General features: G+C 36.7%; 1 protein-coding gene across 6 annotated transcripts in view; it reads left to right on the top strand.

Annotated features, from left to right (window-relative positions):
* KIAA0232 (KIAA0232 ortholog) overlaps positions 1 to 24,743 on the top strand; it is a 71,378-nt gene that overhangs the window by 12,574 nt on the left and 34,061 nt on the right. For 3 of the 6 annotated variants that reach the window (XM_068404209.1, XM_068404208.1, XM_068404210.1), the window contains exons 2-3: positions 5,953 to 6,456; positions 22,258 to 22,395. In XM_068404209.1, the coding sequence (XP_068260310.1) occupies positions 6,226 to 6,456; positions 22,258 to 22,395 (369 nt within the window). In that variant the 5' untranslated portion in view covers positions 5,953 to 6,225. Of the gene's footprint in view, positions 1 to 5,952; positions 6,457 to 9,738; positions 9,805 to 22,257; positions 22,396 to 24,743 lie in introns of those variants that run through there. The other 3 variants (XM_068404213.1, XM_068404211.1, XM_068404212.1) reach the window with 3 other exon arrangements.

Below are 24,743 nucleotides of genomic sequence, written 5' to 3'. Positions count from 1 at the left end.
GTTTAGATTGGATATCAGGAAAAATTTCTTCACTGAAGGGGTTGTCAAGCAGTGGAACAGGCTGCTCAGGGAAGTGGTGGAGTCACCATCCCTGGAGGTATTTAAAAGACGAGTAGATGTGGTGCTTAGGGACATGGTTTAGTGGTGGAACTTGGCAGTACTGGGTTAACGGTTGGACTCGATGATCTTAAAGGTCCTTTCCAACCAAAACGATTCTGTGATTCTATTACAAATGAGATTGTATCACTCTTGCACTTTCTGATAATACTTCTTAAAAAAGGAAATTCTGTGTATATCTAAAAGTTAATTCACAGAGCTGCTTTTATGCTTCTGACCACTTAAGAGTGCTCCTTGCTTTGATTCCATCCAGGTGTTTTAGTCCGTGTTCCTTACAGCACCGCATTGCTTCTGAAGCTTTGCAGCAGAAATTGTCTGAGCTGGGATGGAGGGAGAGGTTTGTTTATAACATAGGCATTATCAGTTTTTTTGGTTTACGATAGTGTTTCAGTGCCTTGGTCATGGATCAAGTCCCTGCTCTGCTATTTTGTTGTACAATAACATCAAAGATCACCAAAACACAAAAAAGCTGTCCTTGCTCTGAAGACTATACAGCCAAATTTCTTAGATTATTGAGGAATCTGATTAAAAAGTAACAACTTCTTTTATGTCTGAATTCATATGTCTTTTAAATGCCATGTGAAATTTATTAAGGACACAGTTTCCATTGTTCAGTAGATTTTAAATAGGTTTTTGTTTCTGGGCTTTGACAGTGCCCTCCCCAGTGTGTGGCCATTTGGTTTGTATGTTAAGGATTTGTTTAGGTTTTTCACTGAAAGAAACAAAAGAAATGATGGTAAAATTGCTCATTCCTCCACAATATATAACAATATTGGACTTCCGTTGCCATCGTATGATGTGATTATGCTTTTGATTATTAGACTTCTATAGGGGACTGAAATTTACTGAAGTGCATATGTGATTTTAGTATGTTATTGATCACATTGTCACTTTGATTTATACTAATTAGGATTTGCATATTTTTGCTACATGTAGTTGTCATGGAGAGGAAAGATTGTTTGCTTTTAATACAGCCATTCTGGGAAAAAATACTATTTCTAAAAAGCTTTGTCCTGGTTAAAAAATATGGACACTTATATCCACATTAAAAAAAAAAAGTAAGAATTCTATAATCTTTTTTTTCTCTGTGCAGTGAAAAATATTCATACATTGTCAAAGACCATAGCAAAGAAAAAAGTCTTTTGAAAATGAGAGCTGTTAATTGTAAACTGTGTGATGTTCTGGCATGTTTCACAGAATAATAGAGGAAACTTTGTGTAAGACAGCAGTTATAACAACTATTGTGTGAGAATGTGTTTGGTCTAATTGCTAACATATAGCAGTAGGCAGGATGAAGCACTGGAAACACAGATGTTACCCCTTCTGGGAATGGAAGGAAGGAAAAAGGTAGCATCTGTAGCTTTATCTAAGAGATCGACTTCTCTCTAGTAGGTGTATCAAAATGTGTAAAGAGTAACTTTGAGGCTTGAGAGCCTTTATTTGGAGATTATGCAAATAAATGATATATTAGTTCAACTTCCTTAAATTATGTGGATCCTCTAATTTTTTTTCCACTGAGAATGTAGACCCCAGTGTAGTAAATTTAAGTCTGCAGACCATTTGCTTCCTTTTGGAGATCATAAAACAGGTAAATTAAAGAAATAGTCTGTGGACCTTTAGTTTACCTGAAAGGACAACAGTAAGGGATATGGTTTTTACTCTCCTATTCCAATATTTTCTGTTAAGAGTTGATAGTTGGTATATCTTTAAGAAAGCTTGAAAGCTTGTTAAAGCATTAAGTCTTCTTATGTTTTTTTTTCATTGACAAAAAATGTTTGTTCAGCATTTTGCTGTGTGGATACATGATTTTCAGAGGCCTCTTGGTGCTGTTAAAATACAGATGAGGTTACCTTAGATTAATTCAGTGAGTTTTGTGGTTTGGCTTTGGTCAGTGTTTTCCAAGATAAGAAACAATTGGGAAAAAAGGCCTTACTTTTAAATTCCTTAAAAGAACTTATTTTTTTGTGTGTGTGAAAGGGAATTATGGAGAAGAAAAGCTGTTGAAGACATGGAAGTGTCTTGCCTGGCATAAGCTTTTACCCAACCTGCTCTTTCTGTTGGTAGTCTGATAAGAACAACTACATATGCTAGCACTGTCTTGGTGGGCCTGTTTTCGAGCTTCATTGAAGAATGATTTAATTACACCTTTCTTTTACTGGACTTTTCGGTAATCTTAGTGTAATTTTACACTATCAGGCGGTATTCCTGTAAACACAGCTGTCACAAGAAGTTGTTTGTGTGGCTCTCTATTGTAGTATCAAGATACTTTTCTTTTTTTAGGTTTTTAAAAATTATTTTATGTATTTGTTATCACAATACCTGTATTCCATTTCACTTATGGGGAAGACTAGATTTAGTCTTCAGAAAAGGTTATTTACCATGCAAGAGCAACCCTGTTGTAGGGAGCGGACCTGGAGTGTCACAGCTTCAGTTTCTGTACCATTGATCTTCCTGTTTCTTGCTGTAGATTATTTAAAGTTGTTGCTTTTCCATAACTAGGTTTCAGGACACTAAAACTCGGTTATTGTTTCTGCTGCCTATTGTAGGTCAAAAGAATGTCCAGTGACTATCGCACTGAGTAGAATTTTGAGAAAGAGTATCTATTCTAAGATAATCTAAGTTGTAAAATCTGAGTGCTTACACAATATTGTATTCTCATTCCTTTAGAAGACACTTCATGAATTAGTTCTTGTGCCTATACTTGTTAAGCTGTTGACAGCTTATGTAACAGTGACCTTGTTAAGGTCATTGATTAGTATTACAAAAACTGAAGGCCACTTAAAAGGAAAAATTTGACTAGGAAGTGGAGTAAGTAGAAAATATTTTGAAATAATTTCATCATGTATTTTTGACTTTAGGATTTGTAAGTAATCAGTAGTTTTCACAAACTATTGATAGAGATGTGTAAACTTTTATTTGGTAATTCTCATTATAAGACATGTCCCTCCATCATATTTTATAGCTGGAAATGGAGAGTTCTTTTCCACTTGGTAGTTAAAATAACTAGCCTTGCGCTAATTACTTAGGCTGTATTGTAGTCTTCCTGTTCAGATTAGCTGTGGTCATTGTGAGGGCAGAGAAAGTTATTTTTAACAAGACAGGAAAAAAGTTAAAAAGGGGTGATAACTTATTTGTCAGAAAACATTATCTCTAAAATAGAGGTTCACATCTATTAGCAGAAATGTTCACTCTTTGAGTGACTTGTATTAATTTAATATGGAAAGCCTCTCTCTAGTACTGAGATGGGAAAATGCTCACTTTGCATGAAATTTTGTTAATTGTAAATCATAATGGAAATATGTTTGAGACTTTCTGTACAACCAAGTACTTGAGACAGTTGTAAAATGAGCTCTCAAATATTATTTCAGAATTTTGTTCAGGTTTCCAGTTTTTATATCATTTTTATATTTTGAAACTTAAAATAATGTTAAAATAGGTAATTGAATATGGTATTAAAAAAGCTGGACTGTAATATTTGAACATCAGAGAAATTTTGTTGTTGTCTCATTTCATAATTCCTGTGATAACCTGTGTCTCTGTCTCTCTCCTTTCCTCCCTATCTAAAAAAAGCAAGACACACTTTAACTGGTCAGCCAAAGTAAATCAGATTTTGTCAGCCTAGAACTAAAGAACTGAATTTCTCAAATGCCTCATGAAAATAAGTGTTACGGACCTTAGAGGGACACCACTCATTGCTGGTTTCCACTTGGACATTGAGCCATTAACTGTAACTCTTCGGACACGGCCATCCAGCCAATTCCTTATCCATCTAATAGTCCATCCATCAAATCCATAGCTCTCCAATTTAGCAGCAAGGATGTTGTGTGGGACTGTGTCAAAGGCCTTACAGAAGTCTAGGTAGATGACATCTATAGCTCTTCCGTTGTCCACTGGTGCAGTCGCTTTTGATTGAAATAACTCAGTTTCCACAATCCCATTGCTTTGCTGTCTTGGATACTCAGAACCTTCAATGAACGATATGATCACCTTAACCAAGCCCTCTCCATCCCACCTCTCTTGACTGGTTTTGATGGTATCTTTGCAAACCAAAGACTACTTGGAATGGGTGTTTGCTGTCCCTCTCCATTCTCTGTATGCTTTGTAAAATAAAAGATTATGGGTAGATGAGAGGCCTGCTGAATTAGAATAAATGAATTTCTAGTTCAGTCACTTTTTCACTCTTTTTCTCCTGATTTTCCTCCCTGTCCACCCTTTCATAATTCCGCTTTCCAGTGAATTCTCTGTCAAAAAGTTTTTCATTTCCTGAACATTCAGGTAGTTCTACTCCATGTCTCAAAAAAGACAAATCAAGAGTGTCCCTTTTCCCAGATCTTTGAAAGATTGGGTTTGGGAGGCTGACTGGGATTGTGGCATTGACTTAGGGAGAGTGTTCATCACATGCTGTGATGTGGAGTACCAACAGGAGAAGGATGAAACAGATGTTTAAGTGGAACGTTGTTCTTCAGCAATTAAGATAATATGGACTGCTAAAGAGTTTGGACTTGTGGCTCTTGATTTGGAGTATTTTGGTCACAATATTAGACTTTTCTAAGTCTAGATCTGGAATATACAGTTGTACCTGGGTGGTGATGCAAAGAAAGCTCCTAAAAAAACTACAATCTTTTGTTGTGTGGACGTAGGTATCAACTGTAAGGTCACCTTTCAGTTTTGTTTGGCCACAAAACACATGCTGCACACAGTATGTAGTTTAGATAGTTATATTAGGTGATGTTTGTTTTGAGTGTGTTGGTAGTCTTGTAGTGGGGCTGAAACAAAACAGTAGATTTTGCTTAGATGCTTTAGTTTTCGTTTCCTTTCAGTGAAGGAGTATTTCCTGCTAGGATTGGAGCTTTGTTTTGTATTGCTGAGAAGCTGGAGGGGAGACTACACAAATGCCAGATCGGCATGTGATTGACTGGCAGACTGGTCCAAAAATGCCTTTTTTGGACTGACGTCTTCTGGGTTAGAGGGCAGAATGCCTATGTGTGTGGTGCTTGCACCTTCTGCCCCTTATTTGTTGGGATTGATTTGGGATTGTGGGTAGTATAAGTCTTAGGATGGCTTGTCTATTTTAGGATATGGTTTAGAGTGTAAGTGCTCAGGTAAGACTGGTGTATGCTTTCTATAAAGAGGGTTAAGTATTAATTCTGGCACTGATAAATTATGTTCTGCTCAATTTTTGTAAGTTATTCCAGAGATTTATATTTTTATAAGGACAGATTTTGGATGATTAAATGCTTTGCTCTCCTGAAGCAAAGCAAATATTGGAACTAAAAAAAAAAATCAGAAAAACTCAAGCCTGAAGATAGCAACTATTTAGTGGTAGGATTTATGAAACTCCTGACCAGATGAAGTTCATAAATTCAGTGTTTTATAAACAAGACACTTTTTTCTATTCCAGAAATGGCAATCACTGCAAAATGGTAGAATAATATTGTCTTCTAGTGATGCAAAATATACAGTCAGTCTTTATGCAAACTAACGTAGATTGGTGGGTTTTTTTATCAAAGTGTTTTTTTTCAGCTGATAGTGAAAGTAATAAAATCTCAGCTTTCCCATAAAGTGAGGTCAAACGTGTATTTCAATCAGTGGATTAGTTGTGGAGTCTTTGATGAGTCTCTCTTCCTGCATTAAAAAGTACCTTTTCCAAAAGTCACCTTTAAACTTGGAATAATTCCTGTTACTCTTCAAAATGACACTGAATAGTTGTGCTATATATGTGGATTAAGCAGTATGGAAATGACTGCTTTCTCCATTGGGTGTTTTTTTCACTGTTTAATATTATTAATGTATGGATACATATTATCACAACTTATCATTTTTTCCTCTTTATAGGTCCTGCTGGGGACTTGCATCTGGCCTCAATGTGAAATTAAGGTAGAAAAACACATCTACATATGTGTTTGCTATTAGGATTTAGGTTATTCACTGGTCATGCCTGAAGAGTGATGTTCGTCTCTAGACGGCTAACTGCCAGGAAATATAAATGATTGTCCTAGAAGTCAAGCCTCTCTCCTATTTACTGGAGTGAAAATCACCTCCAGATATCGACGGAATATCAACTACAGAAAATGCTTCACGTTATAAGGATGCCAGCCACCTAGATTCATGCGCCCTATCTGTACAGTTGTTGTGGATGGTTTGCCATCTGAAAGCTCCTCAAGCTCTTATCCAGGCCCTGTATCTGTTTCTGAAATGTCTCTGCTACATGCTTTGGGTCCAGTGCAGACCTGGCTGGGACAAGAGCTAGAGAAGTGTGGCATTGATGCCATGATTTATACTCGGTATGTCCTCAGTCTTCTGCTGCATGATAGCTATGACTACGACCTGCAGGAACAGGTATTTACATATTTTAGATGTTGTCCAGTGCAAGTGAGTTTTTGTATCGGTTATGTTTTGTGTACTATACATGGGGATGGCTCAGATGCGGGGGGTGATTGTCATTCAGTGTGTGGGTGGAAGGGGGGTATAAACCACACAGGGATCAGATTTGATGGGTGAAGTGAGATTAACGTAGTTAGTTTGCTGTATGAGCAATCACGTTAAATAAAATTTTCACATTGCTACAATTAATGCCAGAATTATTAACACTGGAATGTTCTATATCATAAAGGCAGACCTTCAGTACTTGTGATTATAAAATTAATTTAATATTGGAGCATTAGTAAACAAATGTAATTCTTGTAAACTGTGTGTCAAATTGGCCTGCTTCACAGTAGTTTGTAGACTCCCCATCATTTTGCCTCAGGGATTTAATCTTGTGCTATTTGCTTTAAAGAATAAAAAAGAACACTTTTTTTCCTTTTAGTATTCAAGTATTTAAAATACATTATTGCACATACATTATTGATCTCTTCTAAAAGAATGTTAACGCTGAATCCTGATAAAAGACAGGCAGAGGAGTTGTGGAACAACGAGTCGCTATACATGGTTGTAATTCAAAAAGGGCAGGGGAAGAAAAGTGAAGCTGTGTATCAGATAGGCACAACTCTATTACTATGTTTCCATGTGCCTTTATCGCTATGGTTTTTATATGTCCATAGAACACACCTTTCAGTCCTGATTTAACCTCTTTTTTCTTCTTTTTATTTTTTAAATTTTAATTTCTCTGCATCGGCAACCTATATCAAAGTACTTTTTAGTAGTGGAGTTTTCTGGATATAGGACTCAGGGAAGTTACGGTGTTTTCAAGAAGGGATGAGGATGCTGTTGATCATAGACTTCATCGTATAAGGTGGCTGTGATTACAGTGGGAAGGAAGGAAAGCAACTGTCTCTTACTTGGTGGCTTAATTATTAGTTCTTTTTTGTTGCTGCTGTTTTGGTTATACCTGACACATTGCTACCTAACTGCTTCAGAACTGTCGTTGTTTTCTAGTTTACCTTTTTAAAAATCCAGCAAGAGCAGGGCAGGAAATTGTGGAATACATGTAAATATAGCTGAAGCAGAAAAACATGTCAGATGCTGCCCGTTTCTGAACTCTTAGCAACCATTACTGTGCATAAAAGCCTTTGTCCTTCCATCGTGCAAAACAGAAAACTTTATGTGCAAAAGTAATTTTTGTTCAAAAGTTTATCTGGCAGCGGTGGAAGTCACGAGGAAACAACCTCATGATTAATAATAATAATAAAAAACCACCCACGGTAAGGACTCTTTAGAATGTACCTTAGAGTGAACTTACTTAGGTCTTGGTCAGATATGAGTAGCTGTATTTTAGAACGGGACAGATTAAAGTTCCAAAACCTGTTTGAAAGGAGGGTGTGGGGTGAGGACAGAAAAAAGAAACCAGGTGATACCACACCAGAATTTGAGGAGCTTTACAGATAGCCCTGTGGCCTTGGGGAAAAATGAAAACTTGTTTCTTTGCAGTCCATTTTAGAGCATAGTCATAACTGAAGTCACTACTGTGGCAATTTGAAACGACTAAAGTGCCAAAATTAGTTTTCTTTTTATCAGGCTTTGCAAGAAGCAGGGTAACTATATTATGAAAACCTCATTCAGTTTATTTCTTGTTTCAGTACTTTAACTGGGTGCTTTGTGGGTTGATAGCAGAGCTTTAAGGAATGTGTCTGTTCTTTTTCCAAGTTGATTATCTGAACCTAATGAGCCAAAGCGGGAAGAATACCACATGCTGACAGGGTAGCCAAAACCTGTGTTGCTGAGCGGGTGCTGTAGTACAAACGTACAGGATGTCTTCTGAACGACATTGAAATTTGAAGCAGCTGGAAGTTTCTCTTCCACCTCCTACAATTTCATCCTGCTTACAACATACTTTTATTGCATTTGTTCCCTCTACTTCAAATAACTATTTTCTAAGTTTTGAGAACTAATACCAATTTAGTTTTGGGATGATATACTGTAATAATTATTGGATGCATATATTGTAAAACCTACCTAATTCCTTTCTCAAATAACTTAGTCTTTAAAGACTGCAAATAAAAATTTCTTATGTGGAGAACTGAGGAAATCTTAAAAGAACAAGCACGTGAGTTTTATTTATTTTATTTTTTTTTTAATTTATTTTTATTTACTTATCGCCTACTGGTTATTAGTATGACCTGGCATTTTAAAATTAATTTTGGTTTAGTTAAGTCATTCAGAAACAAGAAAATCTGTACTCTAAAGCACATGTTTGCATATAAGCAGTTTCAATCCAATTTTGGTGATGGGTACAACATTAAGACAAAGGGGAAAAACAAATACTAGTCTTGTTTACAAATAGAAATCAGGGAAGAGTGCAGCAATTAAACATCTAAATGAGAAATAATTTAGGAGTAAAAATACTGAGAGTTGCTAAGCTCCTTTAATTCAGATTAATTCCTGTGGAAGAGTTGGTTCTTGGCATCTCAAGATTCTCCCATACGATTCCTTTTGATTCTTCAGAAAGATGACAGAATTTCCAGGGAAAGAATTGTTCTCAATAGTGGGCTTATTGAAATGATTTCTCCCCAACTTAGAGCACAGCTACAAAGAGGACGGAGGCTCTCTCTTCACAAGCAGCCACATGGAGAAGAAAAGGGACAACGGGTTCAAGTTGCACTGGATGAAGTTTCATCTCAATATGAGAATTTTTTTTTTTTTTTAAATAGTGAGAACAATCTGGAACAACCTCTCAGGAGCATGATATATGCCTCATTGCTGGAGGTTTTAAAGATGCAGTAGGACAGGGTGCTAGGATAATCTTATCTAGGCTCCCTTTCCCTTAAAAGGGTGGACCAGATGATCTTTCGAGGTCCTGTCCAACTTGGGCTGTTCAATGATTCTTTGCTTCTAGAACTCTGTTTCTGTGGGGAGTGATCAGCCATAACTTCTTCCCCAAAATACAGCAATGACCTCTGTTTTGAACAGGTTAAAAGGAATGCATGGTCTTGGAACACCTAGAATGAGATTACACATATGAACAATCCATTGCAATGCGCTTTTTTTGGGGGGGGGGGGGTGGTAAAAAGGACAAATTTAGGAAGTCTTAATCTTACGGATACTGTATAAATCGTCTTCGTTAGAAGTGTTGCACACTGAAGTTAAGGTGGTCATTAAGATCTTTCTACCCCAGAATGTTGATGACATCATTAGCACTGTTATGTTCACTTCAGGGAGCCTCCTTCCATACTTTCTTTATAGTGTTCTGGTGTCATCAACGGTAGCAGTGAAATGAAACTCTGAAGTCCTGGACTGAGGTTCTGTCAGGTAAGTACAGAAAGAATTAAAATAAAAAATGAATGAAAAAAACATCCCCAGCCGTACTAGGCATACCCAGCTATTTAAGATATGAGTGTTACTGTGTTATCAGTCACTTCTGTTTACATTTAAAATAAGTATTTCAAAAGAATATGGGAGTTTTGATTGACTAGATTTTCAGGGCTATTTTTGAGAATAAGTGGGATGTTCCCTTCTGGTTTGTTAGTAACATATAATGTGTGGTTTCTGGTCTTGATTCCGCTGCAGACTTCTGTGGCTTTGGTCACTTGACCTCTCTTCCTCCAATATTACCTGTCTCTGTACGATGAGGTGGTTTGCTATATGGATAGAAGATAAAATGTTTTTAAGGGTTTGTTTTTTTCTTTGTTTTGTTTTTGTTCGTTTCCATTTTTTTGTGCATGAGTCTGGTTTTTGGGAATCTTTTTTGGTGTGTGTTTTTGTTTGTTTGTTTGTTTTTTATTATTACTGTTAATTCCATGCCTTGCCCAGTTAGAGTGGTCTTTGTTGGGTATCATTATATGGATGCAGGCTCAATCTTGCAAAATGATATATCAATAAGTGATGAGTTTTCAGAGAGTTGATAGGGGCTTTTTGCAAGTACTTGTGTGTGGGGCTGTGGAGGGAGGTATAGTACAGAAAACATAAGTGAAAGTAATACACTGCAACCAGATTTTACTGTAGTGTTTGCAGTTTTTATTCTGACTCATTGGCTTGAACTGAAATATCTGTTAAAATATTGGGAAAATTGATGAGCAGGTATGTTTTGCCCAGCTGTGTTTCAAAGTACAAGAGAGCTTTCAAGAAAGGAATCTTGTTTATGGTAAATTGCACTGTGCTACCAAGATCTTCCAGAGCTGCTATGGTTATACATACGTTATACATACCTATCAAGAATTACTGTAACACCTCCTAAATAGACACACTTTAAATGTTTTTTTTAAAAAATACTCAAGTACTGAAGATAATTATTGTTGACATTTATAGCACAATTCTTATTCAAGCCATACTCATTCCTACTTTTGGAAATGAGTCTAAAAGCTTAAGATGTAAAAGTTCTTAAGCAGTCCTTCATTCTCAGTGTGTGCTCTTTTTTCTTTTCTTTCTTTTTTTTTTTATCACCCCCCCTCCCCCCCCGCCCCTTTTTTTTTTTTTTGTGCCAATGACATTGCTGGTGGGAGGGTTTAAGAAGGCAGAAGGGAACAGGCTCTTTGGGGTTTTTCCCCAGCGTTGACTGATGGAGGAGAGAATACAAAGACAGTATGAATTGGGTTTGCACATTTTCCTTGATTACTGTGACACAGCAGGATGTTCATAGGAATAGTTTTAAGTTTTTTGTGGCTGGTGAGTTTAGGTCTGTCATATCAGAAGACAAGCAAGGACTTCAGTGGTAGATTTCCCTTTTTTTTCTAGAAACAAAGATGTTTCTTGCTTACAAACATTCTAGAGAATGTGATTCTCAAATTGATTTACACGTAAATTAGATGTCTACGTGGTCAAAATTACTAAAGGAGTCTGTAGAACCATGTTCTATAACATATTATTTAGGTGTGTTAGGGTTTTTTTTATTTGTTTTGGTTTTACTTTTTAAGATTTGAGGCCTGTTAATGGTCTTTGTTCAGAATGTTTGGAAACCACTGGTATTTTGTTCTGAGGCAGATGACCTTTTAGATGCTTTTGGTCTGTTAAGGAAAACCTCATAAAATTGGTATGGATTTAAAGACGGTGTGATGGTAACTCAAGTGCAGAATGTTCCTGTTCAGTTTATATGCTTTCATCATTTGCATTTTGTTACTGATATTTCTTATTTTTGAATAAAGGATAAATTAAGGAGAAAACCCCATGAAATTACTGACAAATGTTTAACTTTTGAGGACCCACGGAACTGCTGTTGGGGGAAATATGAACATTGTGAGACAGCTTTTGACTTCAGACTAGATTGACTTTTAATCACAATGCCTTGCTCTTAGTTTCCTAATGTTAAACTAGCTAGGTGCTTTTAAGATATCTGATTGTTATTTAAATGCTAATTAAAAGTATATTTGTAGATACACATGTTCTCAGACCAGTTTGTGATACAGTAAATGTTGCGTTAAGACAGTATAATCTGTGTGAAGCAGAAGGCATTGCCTTAAAATATATTGTGTGAAACATTATTTCATTGATCTTTACTTGTGCAGTATTAAAATCAGTGTTCTGTGTGGTATCTTGTATATACTATTTGTAAGCATAGCTGTTTTCAAATATAACAAGTTCATATTTTTTTTGCCTGCAGACTGTTCTCCCTTTTGAAGGGATGGAGCCTTTATTAAAAAGAAGCCAAAACCCAAACCCAGCAGCTAGACACTGCAAGATAAAGGCTTGCTTTGTAAGCCTTTGGTCATGCAGCATAAAGGTGTAAATGCATTTGTTATGTGTACTTTCCATATCAAGTGTCTCTGTTGCTTTTGATCTACTTCTTTCAACTCATTTTTGGAAGCTGACATTTTTTTCTGACCCTCAAAAGTAAAAATCCTAAAAATATAAAAAAAAAAATTCCTAAAATATTATCTTTTTTTAAAAGATAATATTTTCCTGCCTCTCAGAATTAAGTAGCTGTTGTACTGCAAACTGTGTTCTTCTGTGACCAGCATGATATTTTTCCTTTTGATTTTTCAGTTTATAAGAGAGGAGGGTTTCATTCTGGAAGACTAATTATTTGTACACTGGTTTGAATTAGTTCCATTCAGGTAATCTTTTACATGGAAGGATAGAAGAAGTCTTCAGAATGACAACTACGCTTCTGCTGATTCTCTGATCATAGTTTTTATTCTTTCTTTTCCATCATTAGCACATACATATTTCAAGTCCAAAAGGTAGTTTTCTTTTTTATATTAAGGGAAGAACAGAGCGGTGGAAAAGATACCCCAGTGCACATATGATAAATTTTTGGTCTTTACTCTGGTTTTATCTCCGTAAATGCTTTTGGCCTATCACTCTGAACTGGGATGGGGATATCCTTGCCAACTCTTCTGCAGTTGGGTAGTGTGTACTGGTGACACGGGACACTTTTTGCTGACAGCACTTGTGGTGCCACTGCTACGTTCCAAGATCCAGTCCAACGTGGAGCCTTTGTTCTCCCTGCCATCCCATGCTAACCCAGTAGAGGGACCTGATGTCTAGATTTATATCCTAGTAATGGATATTTAGATTTTCATATGTATATTTTAAGGGAAGAGGATGCGTTTTGTTGTGTTTTGTTTTGAAGGGAAAAACTCATCCATAACCTAAACATAGGAGGAGAAACGAGGATTTGGTCCTCTGTACTACACTAAACCTGTATTAAATGTTAATCTGGCTGGTATGCCTATTTAACAAAAGATGACAATGCGGGTTCTAGTATAATTGCAACTGCTCTTTTATCATGCCTAAGAAATAACTTTGGGTCATTCAAACCCAGTTTTTTTTAATGCATTAAAATATGCAGAGTATAGTTCTGTTATAGTAGGATAATGCTGCGTGACTGCTGCATACGTGTCACTGAGTTTCAAAGTTCACCAGCAATGTGTAAATTTCTTGAATGCAAAACATTTTCAGTTTAGTGTGTGTTACTGCTTATTAAGCTGTGCAATATTCCTGTAGGAACAATTTTTAACATTTTCTGACCTTAGTTTTTTAATCATTACCCAAACTAAGTATGTAAAATTCACGTTGTGAAAATTCGTGTATGAAAAAAAAAAAGAAGAGTTAGGTAGGTAAGGGAACTGTGAGACCAAGACTTTTGCCTGTACTTTTTTATATGATTAATTTGAAGTCCTTAGAGTATTCAAATGTGTACATATTTGCAGGGTTGGGAATCAAAACCCTGTTTTTCTCATACATAAACATGTAAACTGAAGAAAGAGCAGATTTATATTTGGGAAACAGTACTGTATCCTCAAGTTAATATGCCCATAAAGCTTATTTGTTAATAGAAAATAGTTTAACTTTTGTAAAAGCTCAGACAACTAAGTTAAACGGTTCATAGGGGAAAACTTAGCTGTGCTCCCCGTCCCCCCTTTCAGGAGTGACTGGCTGAGGACTGTGTAACTCACACTGTCATGTTTAAACTTTGGAAAAGAAATCTTTTGTGTACAGTATTAACTTGATGAGAAAAACCGTGGGGATGTGGATTCCTCTTCATTTAAGCAGTGGAAGGTGACGGAAATGGCTTCACTGAAAAGGCACGTGCCTTGGAGAACTCCCGGATATCCTCTCTGAACTGCTGTGTGTGCAGCAGGTTGGGGCCTCTTGGTTTCGGTCTCAGAGCAGACTTGTGATTCCCCCAGCACAATGGACTTTGTCCTGTGAAAGCACCTGTAGTTGGGTTTGTGAGGAACAGCTGCACCTATAGTTGTTTTGCAGGTGCTGAAGTCATCTCAGTTGTGGGTTCCTTTGCAAGTGCTGTCAGTACAAGAGCTTCCAGCCAAAGCTCATGTAACAGTTCTGACCAATGCAACTCAAGTTCGTACTGGTGCAGTGCCTCTGTGGGACTTACCCTTTTTTTTTCTTTTCTTTTCGTGTTTTTTTTTTTTTTTTTAATTAATTTTTAGTTGGCATGTGATTTGTTAATTATGAGATAACTGCTCTGTTCTGTATTTCTGTCTTGGTGACTGTTAGATGTGGGGTAGATTTGGAGTATCATGGACTATGCATTTATATTCTTTATTCTGTTTTAGGGACAGGAATTGCAGCGGCAGGGATTGGAGCTCAGCAGGGGGCTCTCAGAGTCGTTGTATTTGTGCAAACTGTACAGATTTCAGGGTAGTCAGCTTCAGCTGATATGTTAGTGCAAAAGAAAAGCATTTGTTCTCAAACACCGTGGTTATCTCAGAAATTTTTCTTTCAGACTGTCTACTGCCTTTGTAGCAGTGTGAGTGATCATGTTGAAGTGCTGGTTCCTTTGCAAACATGACTGTTCCAATATGTGAAACGCCCATTTCAGGACATCAAACTTAGGTGGGCTCTGTGGTGCCTATCGTATGTACTATCCTATTGAAGTAGGCACATCTGTGTAATACAGTTAAAATGTTATCATCAGCTTCTGTTCCGAGTAATCAAAGCTTATCTTTTAAAACAGTACTCTATGGCCTTTTTGTGACTTTCTAAATAGCATCTAATGCTTAGTTACAGTGTATCTCTCACAGTCATGTAAAAACAGTAACAGAATCACTTTTTTATTGTTAAGTTATGACTGCTAATGTATTCTCACAAAGGCTTACATAATGCAAAGCCGAGATAGAAGCTCAAGTGCCAGGCTGGTTAGTCCTACTAAGAGTCAGGATTTAATTGCCACCATCTCTGTGCTGATATAATTGTACTGTTTCGGATTCTGGGGCTAGCTGAGATACCTCCTTAATGTGCTTTGTACAATAGACCCTTGTGTGATGGTACACTCACCACGTGTCTCCAACCATGGATGTGCACTGCCTATATTCTCTGAAATCAGATTATTACAGTGGTCTGTGATGCTTGCCACACAACTTTATTCCTAAGTCCAAGAAAGCAACCATAAATGCTGTGAAATAACTTCTCCAGTCATAACATGTCCCTTTCAGATATCTGGACTTCGTAGTGGCAGTTTCTGTTGAGTTCTTGGCTTTCTTTTCTGCCGTGTAGGTGAGACGTGCAAGTAAAATGATGTCTTTATAGCCGTAGCTATAGCTTTCCTAAATTTTCTTATTTTCTGCTTTTCCTTTAATGGGAAAACTCTAAAGGCAGCCTGCTCAACAAACGCAGGATTTCAACAGATGCAGAATTTGCATGTTCTCTCGCTCTTGGGAGTGGGTGTGATCAAATTTCTTCTGCTTGGTTTCAGCCTAGAGTAACTTCTAATTAGTGAAGAACACATAGACTGCCCTTTCAAGTTGGTAGGTTTATAAGCAAGAGTTTATAATTGACAGAAACTCAGATTACAGGATTTTATACTCAGATTGATTGGTTTTGATAGGTAAAGTGCTTCCCTGCCTGCAAATAGTGGAATCATCCGTCCTGAGTGCCTTGAGGACCTTGAAGTCATAGCAATGCATGATGTGGTCTGAAATATTATCAGCTGTTCTGTTAAAGTCCAACTGCATGGGATTGTAATGGTCCAGTTACAGCAAATGGGAAGGAGGTGACTGCAGTGGGTAGATGATTCTTTGGCTTTTCACAAAAAGCCCAAGATGAATTCTTTCTCTGGTACTACTGGGATTTGGAGTGGTTATCTAACGTTAAAGAATGTTTTCCAGTGCTCTCCATTCTGTGGTAGCATGGCTTTTGACATGGAGAAGACTTGTGCTGTTCTTTTATCTGCTGTTTGAGTGCTGAACCTCTTGTTGCATGTCGTTTGGAGAATATAAGCTGAGCTTGTGCCACTGTTCTCGTGTTTTCTTCTGAATTGTCTTGCATGTGTATTATCTCATTATCTTTGTCTCAGTCTGAGGCAACCTGTGAGGAATGTCTGAGCTGATCCTGGGGCCCATTAGACCTTTCTCATTAATTATAATGAGATGCAATGTCTGTTAAAATTTTTGCAAAAGCCATTACGAAAAGGTATATATCCCTGTGGCTCTAAGCAATCTGTGAGAGTTTTTTCCTGAATCTCAGTTTAGGGGAAGTATTTTTTCAGGGAAGATCACTGAAGGTATTTATACAGTCTGCTTCTTGAATAATCTTAAAGGTGAAACATCTGTTGCAGTTTTCCCCAAATTCTCCATTATGAGATTATCCTAAAGGTAGTGGGGACCTATTCCATTTTGGATATAATTTATGGCTCTTTTCTTCCATTCCCTGCCTATCCAAACATCTCGACAGTTGATTTTTGGAGTCTTTTGCATAAGATTTTTTGGAAAAGCTTTCTTGCAGTGCACAATGGTCCGTGCATGTCTACACGAACATTGGATTTAATTAAACATCAGTGCTGTAAAAATTGTTGTCAGAAGAGACCAGGACTGCTGGACTACCTGGGTTTTCATTATGTCAGATTTTACAGTCTTTGTTTTCATTTATTCACTACAGGCCTTGGTAGCTGTCACTAACTTAAGATACACTGATAATAGACTTTAGCAGGGAAATTTTGTGGACTGCATGTTGATATTCAGGAATTATTTTGGGTGTGTTTGTGGAGAGAATGTGAGTGCCTTTGGAGAATGCTGCTGGTTTGAGGCTATTCTGCCTCATAGGCAGAGTGAAGATCTGCAAATTCTGTAGTTCTATCAAAACATTTTGGGGTTTGTGGTGTCTTGTACAATCCATGACCTTGGTATAGCAGTTGTTTTGGGTGATCTGTATTTTCCTGGTTTTGAGCGTCTTTCTAAGGAACGACGGCATACGCATTCACCATTCGCTCTGTCCATTCTATTTTTCCCTTTGGCTTGTCCAGTAATTTGATGATCTATTTTAATTGCATTTGTGCATCTTTTAAAAAGTTTTGTAAGAAAGGTTTCTCCTACAGTTTGGTAGAGGAGTCTGCAGGCTAATGCCCCAGTTTGGAACAAGCAGACAAATCCTAATCTTTATGTACTGCACTGGACAGGAACTGGCCAGCCATTCAGTAGGCATAAAACTCCAAACTATTCATGGCAAAAATACCGATCAACTATTCTACTGGGTCTTAGCAAATGTTTGCCCCTTTTAAAAAAGCTGTGGGTAATTTTTTTCCCCTTCCTTCAAGGTATTTCTCAATCTGTTGACTGAGAATTATAAGAAGGAAAAATTCTTTACATACGTTACTCAGTCTTTCAGGACTCTGCTTGCATAGTGTAAGAATTTGGGGAATTCTTTTCACATTAGGTGATCTTGTTTGGGTTACTTATTTTGATGGTATTCTTTGAGTTGGATTCTTAAAGGAAGAGACCCTGTGTGTGCTATGATTTTGTATTTGAGAAATTAAGACATTGAATACTTCTTATTTTTTGTATGAAATTGTTACTAGAACTTGCTTGTGGAAGCAGCACGTTTTGGTTGGCCAGCAATAACTTTTACAAGAGCAAAAAATGCCAGGCAGGTAATATGCTTGAATAGCAACAGGTTTATGCTGAAATTAAAATACTCAAAAAATGCTTCAAAATTCTCTGATTTGGATTTTTTTTTTAACTCTGTATTTTCTTCTCCTCTCTAAGAGAACGGAAATTCTTGCCCTAAAGTCTCTCATGTATATTTTGAAATAGATGTGTTGACCATATAGATAATTATGGCTGTTCAATACATTACCTGAAAACTTGATATACATTATATTTTTTCATCATCTTAGTGTGTACCTAATTCAATCTGTAGTGCATTTATGCAGGGAGAATCTCAGAGAATCAGTTTCCCTGAACTTACTTGAAGAAAAAAAAATCTGATTTTATAAAACAGGTTTTTCTGCTGATTTTATTTCCCCATTTGGGGAGTTTGTTGATCAGGTTATTAAATCTGATTACTTTCCTGTGTGTTCTGCTGATAAGGCAAAATTTAAGCCTGTTTACTTACCTGAATAGAAACTGAGACCTTGAGTCATCTAGTGTTTCTGCATCAGTGAACTTGACTCCAGCTTTTATGAAATATGGGTAGTTTCTGCAAGATTCTTGAAGTATGTTTTAACACTGATTTTCCATTTATGTAGACTGTGAACTTCAAAACAAATTTCAGTCTTATCACAAGGTGTCACGTTTGTTCTCTTTTTGATAGTAGGTATTTCTCTGTTATCTTTATAACAAATGAAAGTAAGAAGAATCACTACCAAACTTGCTTTTCTTTTGCTTCTCCAGTTTCTTGGTAGTGTGGAGGGAAGCGGTGGAATTGCTGCTTTTGCATAGTTGAGCAGGAAAAACAATTTAGAAATCTCTTTCTAAATTGCACCTGTATATTAATTCAGGATTGAATTAAGCACTCCAAATACTGGATTTCTTGAGGCAGCAGTAGCATAAAGAGTACAGATACTTCGCCAACATTCCTTTCCCACGTTTATGGTTCTTAAGTTATTCTCGTCATGAAACTTCGCACTTTCAGTGTCTTTACAATTAAAAATCTCTAATATGATATTATGTATTTATGTAGCAGGTAGGTACAGTAGGACTCTGACAACTAGATGTTTAAATAGCAATTTAGATATCCAAACTTGAATTTTTCCAATATACAGATGGCCTTGGATTCCTGTTGATACTTATTTAATATTAGGTGGTTGTCCCTTAAAAATTTAAGTAGTGGTAGTCTGTTTTAAATATTAGAGTTTTGTAAGCCAAATTTCAGTATTTCTTCTGTGTGTGTGCACACTTTTTACATCTGTAAGTTTGGGGTGGCATTGCTTTTATGAAACTTTCGGTGACCACTGACCAGAATTGTGAAAATTCAGAGTTATGGTAGAGCTCTTGCATTAAAACAAGCATTATCGTATGATTTGTAGTTTTGTTAGGAAGCGAAGGTAAACGAAGGCATCTAGTAGCTGAAGAGAACAGAAGTCCTTAGTGATTCTTTCCACGTGAAGTAACTATTTTACTTGCCTTCTTGCATGCAGAATGTTTTGTTGAACTGCTTTCTTTCCTGTTTGTCATGGACTTAATATTTTCCAGCCTAAGGAGTAAACCTACTAATGGGCTCCTGACCACTGGAGACAAAGAAAAAAAAAGTGGGGTAAAAAGCAAGAGATTAATTTAAACCATTTGAAACTACTGGATTGTCTTTGCTTTTATGATGACTGAATTGATTTTAAAAAAGAATTCAACTCGGTTTGTGTGTCACACCTCAAGTTCTACAAGTTCTCTCTCTAAGGAATATGACATTTTCTGGTTTCTTAGCTGTTCTATTGGAATGCTTTTTTCTTTTTTTTTGGAAGGGGGGGAGGAATTGATTCTGAGTGGTTCTGATAGATTATAACACAAGAATTATGTGTAAGGATTTTTTTTCCTTCACTGTTCTGTAGTGGTTTATGGGTGTGGTGTTTGATTTGTGTGCAGAAAGTGCAAGGTCCTCGATAAATTTAGGCTATATCAAATATATATATAGTGCTGATAAATACTGTAGTTTACATGAGGATTTTAAACTTCAAAATTTTATATGGAATAGCTGTAATCCATGGCGTTTGCTAATTGTGTAAAATTTGAGGCTAAAAAATTAGCAAGTTTGTCCAGGAAAAAAAAATTCAAAAGTTCAAGTTTTCAACAGTGTTTTTTCCCTATAAAACTTAAAATGACGATGTGAAGCACTGGCAGCCAGGCGTCACTGAAAACCGTATGTTCAGAAAAAAAATTTTCTTCGTATTGTCTAAAGAGGTAGAAAGGAGGAGAGGATTCTACCGGAGCTCTGTCCTCAATCAGTGCATCCTCCAAGATGAGCCGTGTTGTTCCCAGAGTGCAGGAACAACGTGCTTACTCTGGAAGGAGGGATGGGACCGTGATACATATAGCTCTGTGGTGGGTGCCTAAGGGAGAATTCCATTTAGCCTCCCTTCCACCTTTTAAAAAATCGGGTATTTCTTGCAAGGATTAAATTTTTAAAAATTGAAAAGTGACAAAGTTTGTAGACAAATGTCACATGTCTTTCAAATGATGTGTGTGGAGAACTGAATGAAATGCTTTATAAATTTCTGTAAGCGTGCATGTTCTTACTGCTCTGCTGACAGACTGCTAGCATATACGGCTGGTAAAGCTACTCTTGCACGGGTTAGCTTTCATGTACCAGTGCAAAGCAAAGCTTTGTTGGCGTAGATAAAACAAAATAATTTTAATATATAGCGTTTTGGTAATGTTTTCCCAGTGTAGATGTTGCCTTAGTCAATTTTTCACCTAAAAGCAGAATAAATGAAGTTAACTCAGTGCACATTTGCTGGTGTGCCTGGATTTTCATTGAGTAACGTATTGCAAGTGGGTATATATTTTTTCACTCGTAACTGTGCCCCTGTGGATGAGCAGGACAGGCTTTGGAAGCTGGCAGGGGGTAGTTGGGTGTCCTCATCAGTTTGTGTACTTTCACATGAATAATTGTGAAGAGTTAGAGTGCTCTATGGCCTCGTTGTGTATAAAGAAATATAGAAACTACAATTTTGGAAAAGACTTACAAATTTACTAAAAAACCCCACAGAATATAGATGTGCACTGTCCATTGAGCCTATTTTCTGAGAATTTTATTTTTCTTATTTTTTTCTATTATTTCTTTCTGTTAGTCTTTCTAATAACAGAACAGTAGCCTGTTCAAATTTCTTGTTTTAAATGAACCACTGGCATCTTGCACAAATTTAAGGAAAAACAGAGTGACAGGTAGCTTTTTGTTCTTTCAGAACTAAAGCCATTTTTCCAGTTTTGGTGATCAAGTAAGACTTTAAGAAAAATATACAACAAATTGCTTTACTCTTTCCTGAAGGTCTTGGTCATGTAAAATGACGAATGGCAGCTGTTCCAATGGCTGCTTCTGAAGGTGGGCCCTCTCCACCCCCTTTTTTTCCCATCTTAATCTTTGATTGCACAGAGACAACTAGTTTCACTGACAACTTGTTTTTACTTCATTTGGAAGCCATGGTGAATTGGGAGTTGTTTTAAATGAGGGTAGGCCTTAGCCTGGGTTTCATTAGAAGCAGTAACAGATATGTTGAAAAGGTTGAAAGAGGTTTGTTGAAAAGCATCAGGTGTTTGTGGATCTCTCTGGAAAAAATGGTTTAGACCAGCATACATTAAAAGACATTAGATTATTTTCCTGGTAGCCAAAATATTTCTCTGATGAGGTGAACATGGGAAATCATGTGTATATATGTGAACGGACAGCGAAGAATGGGCAAGTCTGACAAATTTTGTAAATTCTGAAAAATGATGTAAAATGGATGCTACGTATCTTCAGGTTATTTACATGTAATACAATAGCATTCTTCTTTGATTTTATTGTTCTTAATTAAATATTCTTACATGTATGGGAACCCAACACGCACTTCCCTCCCCCAGTGTCTAATTTTCTTCTGAAATTAGTTCAGGTTCATTTTAAGGTAGGCACTGCTACCTCTAGTCGTAATGATGTTCGTTGTGAGACTTAGTTGAAGGCTTTGGGATCTAACATTACATTTTCTTCTTTTGGGTTGTTTAGCTTTCTCTTAAGTTTGATCCTGACTGTGAACTACTTCTTTTCATCCTTATTGTTTCGGAGATCAGTGAAACTCTTAACATATTTTGTGTAAATTACAATAATGTATTCAACCATAAGTTGGCCATAAAATGGTCTTTATGGATATACTTTGCAATTGGAAAATATTGCAGTGAAATGCGAGTAGCCCTCATGTCCTGTCAAAACTATATGTGCTTTTCTGAATAGTAAGTACAAGTTGTCTGTAATCAAACTACTCTTTAATTTGGCAAAAAATAGGTTTTAGTAGATAGGATGAGGTTGTTTTTATTTTGAGCAGTATGTTATTTGTAGTCCTGTTCTGCTATAGTACTGAGATACTTGTGTATTTTAAATAACGTAATTTCTTTATTTTGATTTTAGGAGAATGACATCTTCCTGGGCTGGGAAAAGGGAGCTTACAAGAAATGGGGAAAGAGTAAGAAAAAGTGCTCTGATCTAACACTAGAGGAAATGAAAAAACAGGCTGCTGTCCAGTGTCTTCGCTCTGCTTCTGATGAAGTAAGTTTGGACTATTTAACAGCTTCTTAAGACTTTGTGGCTTCTTTGTGTTAGATATATTTAGCTTGTGATGCTTGTCTTTTAATTTGTAGGTTCTTAAAATGCGAGTTCCCCAAGAGTTCTTTGGGTGTTTTTTATTTTTCTTCAGGAAATTATGAAATCTGTATACGGCAGCAGGATTTCACGAAAGATTTTGTACTATGTAGTGTCATCCTTTCCTTTCTGGAAGGTCTCACCTATTCTTGTCAGGGACAGTTGCAATTTACCAGTCTGTTGAAATTACCACAAAGCTTTGCATAACGATATTTCTTAAAATTCTAAATTTACTTTGTGTTGAGTGCGAGCAGCGAGGAATGGAATATTTGGGCAGAAAGCCACCTTGCTTTGTGCATGCTGTATGTGTAATCCAGAATTGCTAAATAAAAAGCAATGTATAGTAGCAAATGTTCACTTTCCAGATTACATCATTGAGTGGAAGTACAGTTGAAGTGCATTAACTGGAGAAGGTGAGGAGAGGTGAAGGCAGCAGGTTGAAGGAAGATACCAGAGGCAGCAGATACCATGTAGTTCAATGGAAAAGTGTGGAAAGGGAGAGACCATCGAAGGAAATGTTTAAAAAGAAAAAATAATCTGTAGCACAGGTCAATGAAAGCTCTTCAGGGAGATTTTTCAGACAGCAGAAACAAGAAGGTCTATCTTTTAGTTTACAGAACTACAGATACTCTGATTTATCAATACTGTAAGAAGAAACTGCCCCACCTGTGCAACCTGGTTGCATTATTGCTCCATACAGCTTTCTAGTCACGGTTTGTGCTTGTGCAAGCATTTGTGTGGTTTTGTGGAGAACTGGATTGGGAGAGTGAATCGGTTTCCTGAGATTTAACCTGGTTGGGGTGGAGGAAAGGTTAACCCAGAGAGATTTCCTGGTCAGATTTGTAGCACAGACACTTGTGCCAGTAAGAGTGAGGAAGGTATGTGGCCAAGAATAATGAAGGAAGTGGGGGTGCTTTGTGTGGTTATTCCCACCACCACCACCTTAAGCAGCATTGCCATCATATACTGGCTTACTGTTTGTGAAGCTACTTGAGCATTTGTTCAGTTACTAAAGTGCTAATTGACTAATTGAGAGATTTCTGAACTCCCATTTTCTCATTATCTTATTATCCTAACAAAGTGATGCAAAATATAATTTTGTTGGTAATTTGCTCTGCTCTCACAGAATATTGAGGTCAGCACTCTGACTACCATAAAAGTTAATTTAAATATGAAGCAAATATGAAGAAATAATTGCAAGAAGTAATGTCTTTCTTGAGAACATGACTGTTTTTGTAAACTCGTTTTATGAACAACAAAAGGTAGTAGTCTCGTATGTAGACCACAGGAGTACTGATGACTGATTTTTAGCTTTAGAAATTACTCTCTTGATGTATCTTCACATAACTGAAAATCAAGGAGCATCATGTAGAGATAGATTTATGTTATATAGAGAAATCTAATTGAAAAGAAGGAGGTAAATTTAATAATAATCCCTGGTCTGCCTCCACTTGAAAGTTCGTATAATCTAAAATAGAAGAAGAAGGGAAGAAACCCTTCAACTAGAGTTTTGAAAGAATGAAAAGATGTGTGATCTGAAAGGTTGAACAAGTAACTTCCTCCTTTGACTCCTGCCACCTTGCCAGATTTTTGTCGTTCAACATTAACCTGTAATCAATCTACAACCTGTAGACTTGTGTTATTTCAGGGCTATTTTGACTCCTATTGCATGCTCAGACAATTAAGCTTGCACATTTGTTGTCTTTAATGAAGTTGTAGGTCATATTTTTTTATAAATGTATTTTCAAACACAGGGTGGAACCTTTAAAGCTTTTTTTAAAAAAAAAGTTCTTACTTAAAGCTGTTCTGTAGGTAGTTTAACACATGTATTGCATAAGAGACAAATAGAGATTTTTGTTTTTTCACACCTTGGAGTTGAGGGGAAGGGTGATCCTGCTTTGATGCTAGTGTTATTTTAAAGTAACTTGTATCTTTTCTTTCTGCTTTTCAAACACATTTCCTATGTTGGCTGGTTCCTGTACTTAGGTTTGTGTGCTAATCTGATGGGAATAATCAGTAGTTTTTGGACTGTGAAACATAATGTTAAAATACTATTTCTGCTGAGGCATTCAAGCTGCTCCATGCAATGTTCATGATTTAATCTCTACAAATAGATAAAAATACTCTCTTAACTGTAGCCAAAATTGACGATCAGTGGTGTGTGAGTGAGGAGCATTTATAAAAACTGTTGAGACACAAATAAATACTTTTTCCCCAGTGCCACTTGAATTTTTTAAAATTGTTTTCTGAATCAT

Source organism: Nyctibius grandis, chromosome 6 (assembly GCF_013368605.1).
Source record: "Nyctibius grandis isolate bNycGra1 chromosome 6, bNycGra1.pri, whole genome shotgun sequence".
Taxonomy (NCBI): Eukaryota; Metazoa; Chordata; class Aves; order Nyctibiiformes; family Nyctibiidae; genus Nyctibius; species Nyctibius grandis.
The sequence above is the reverse complement of the archived record's forward strand: the minus strand, read 5'-3'. Positions and strand labels throughout refer to the sequence as shown.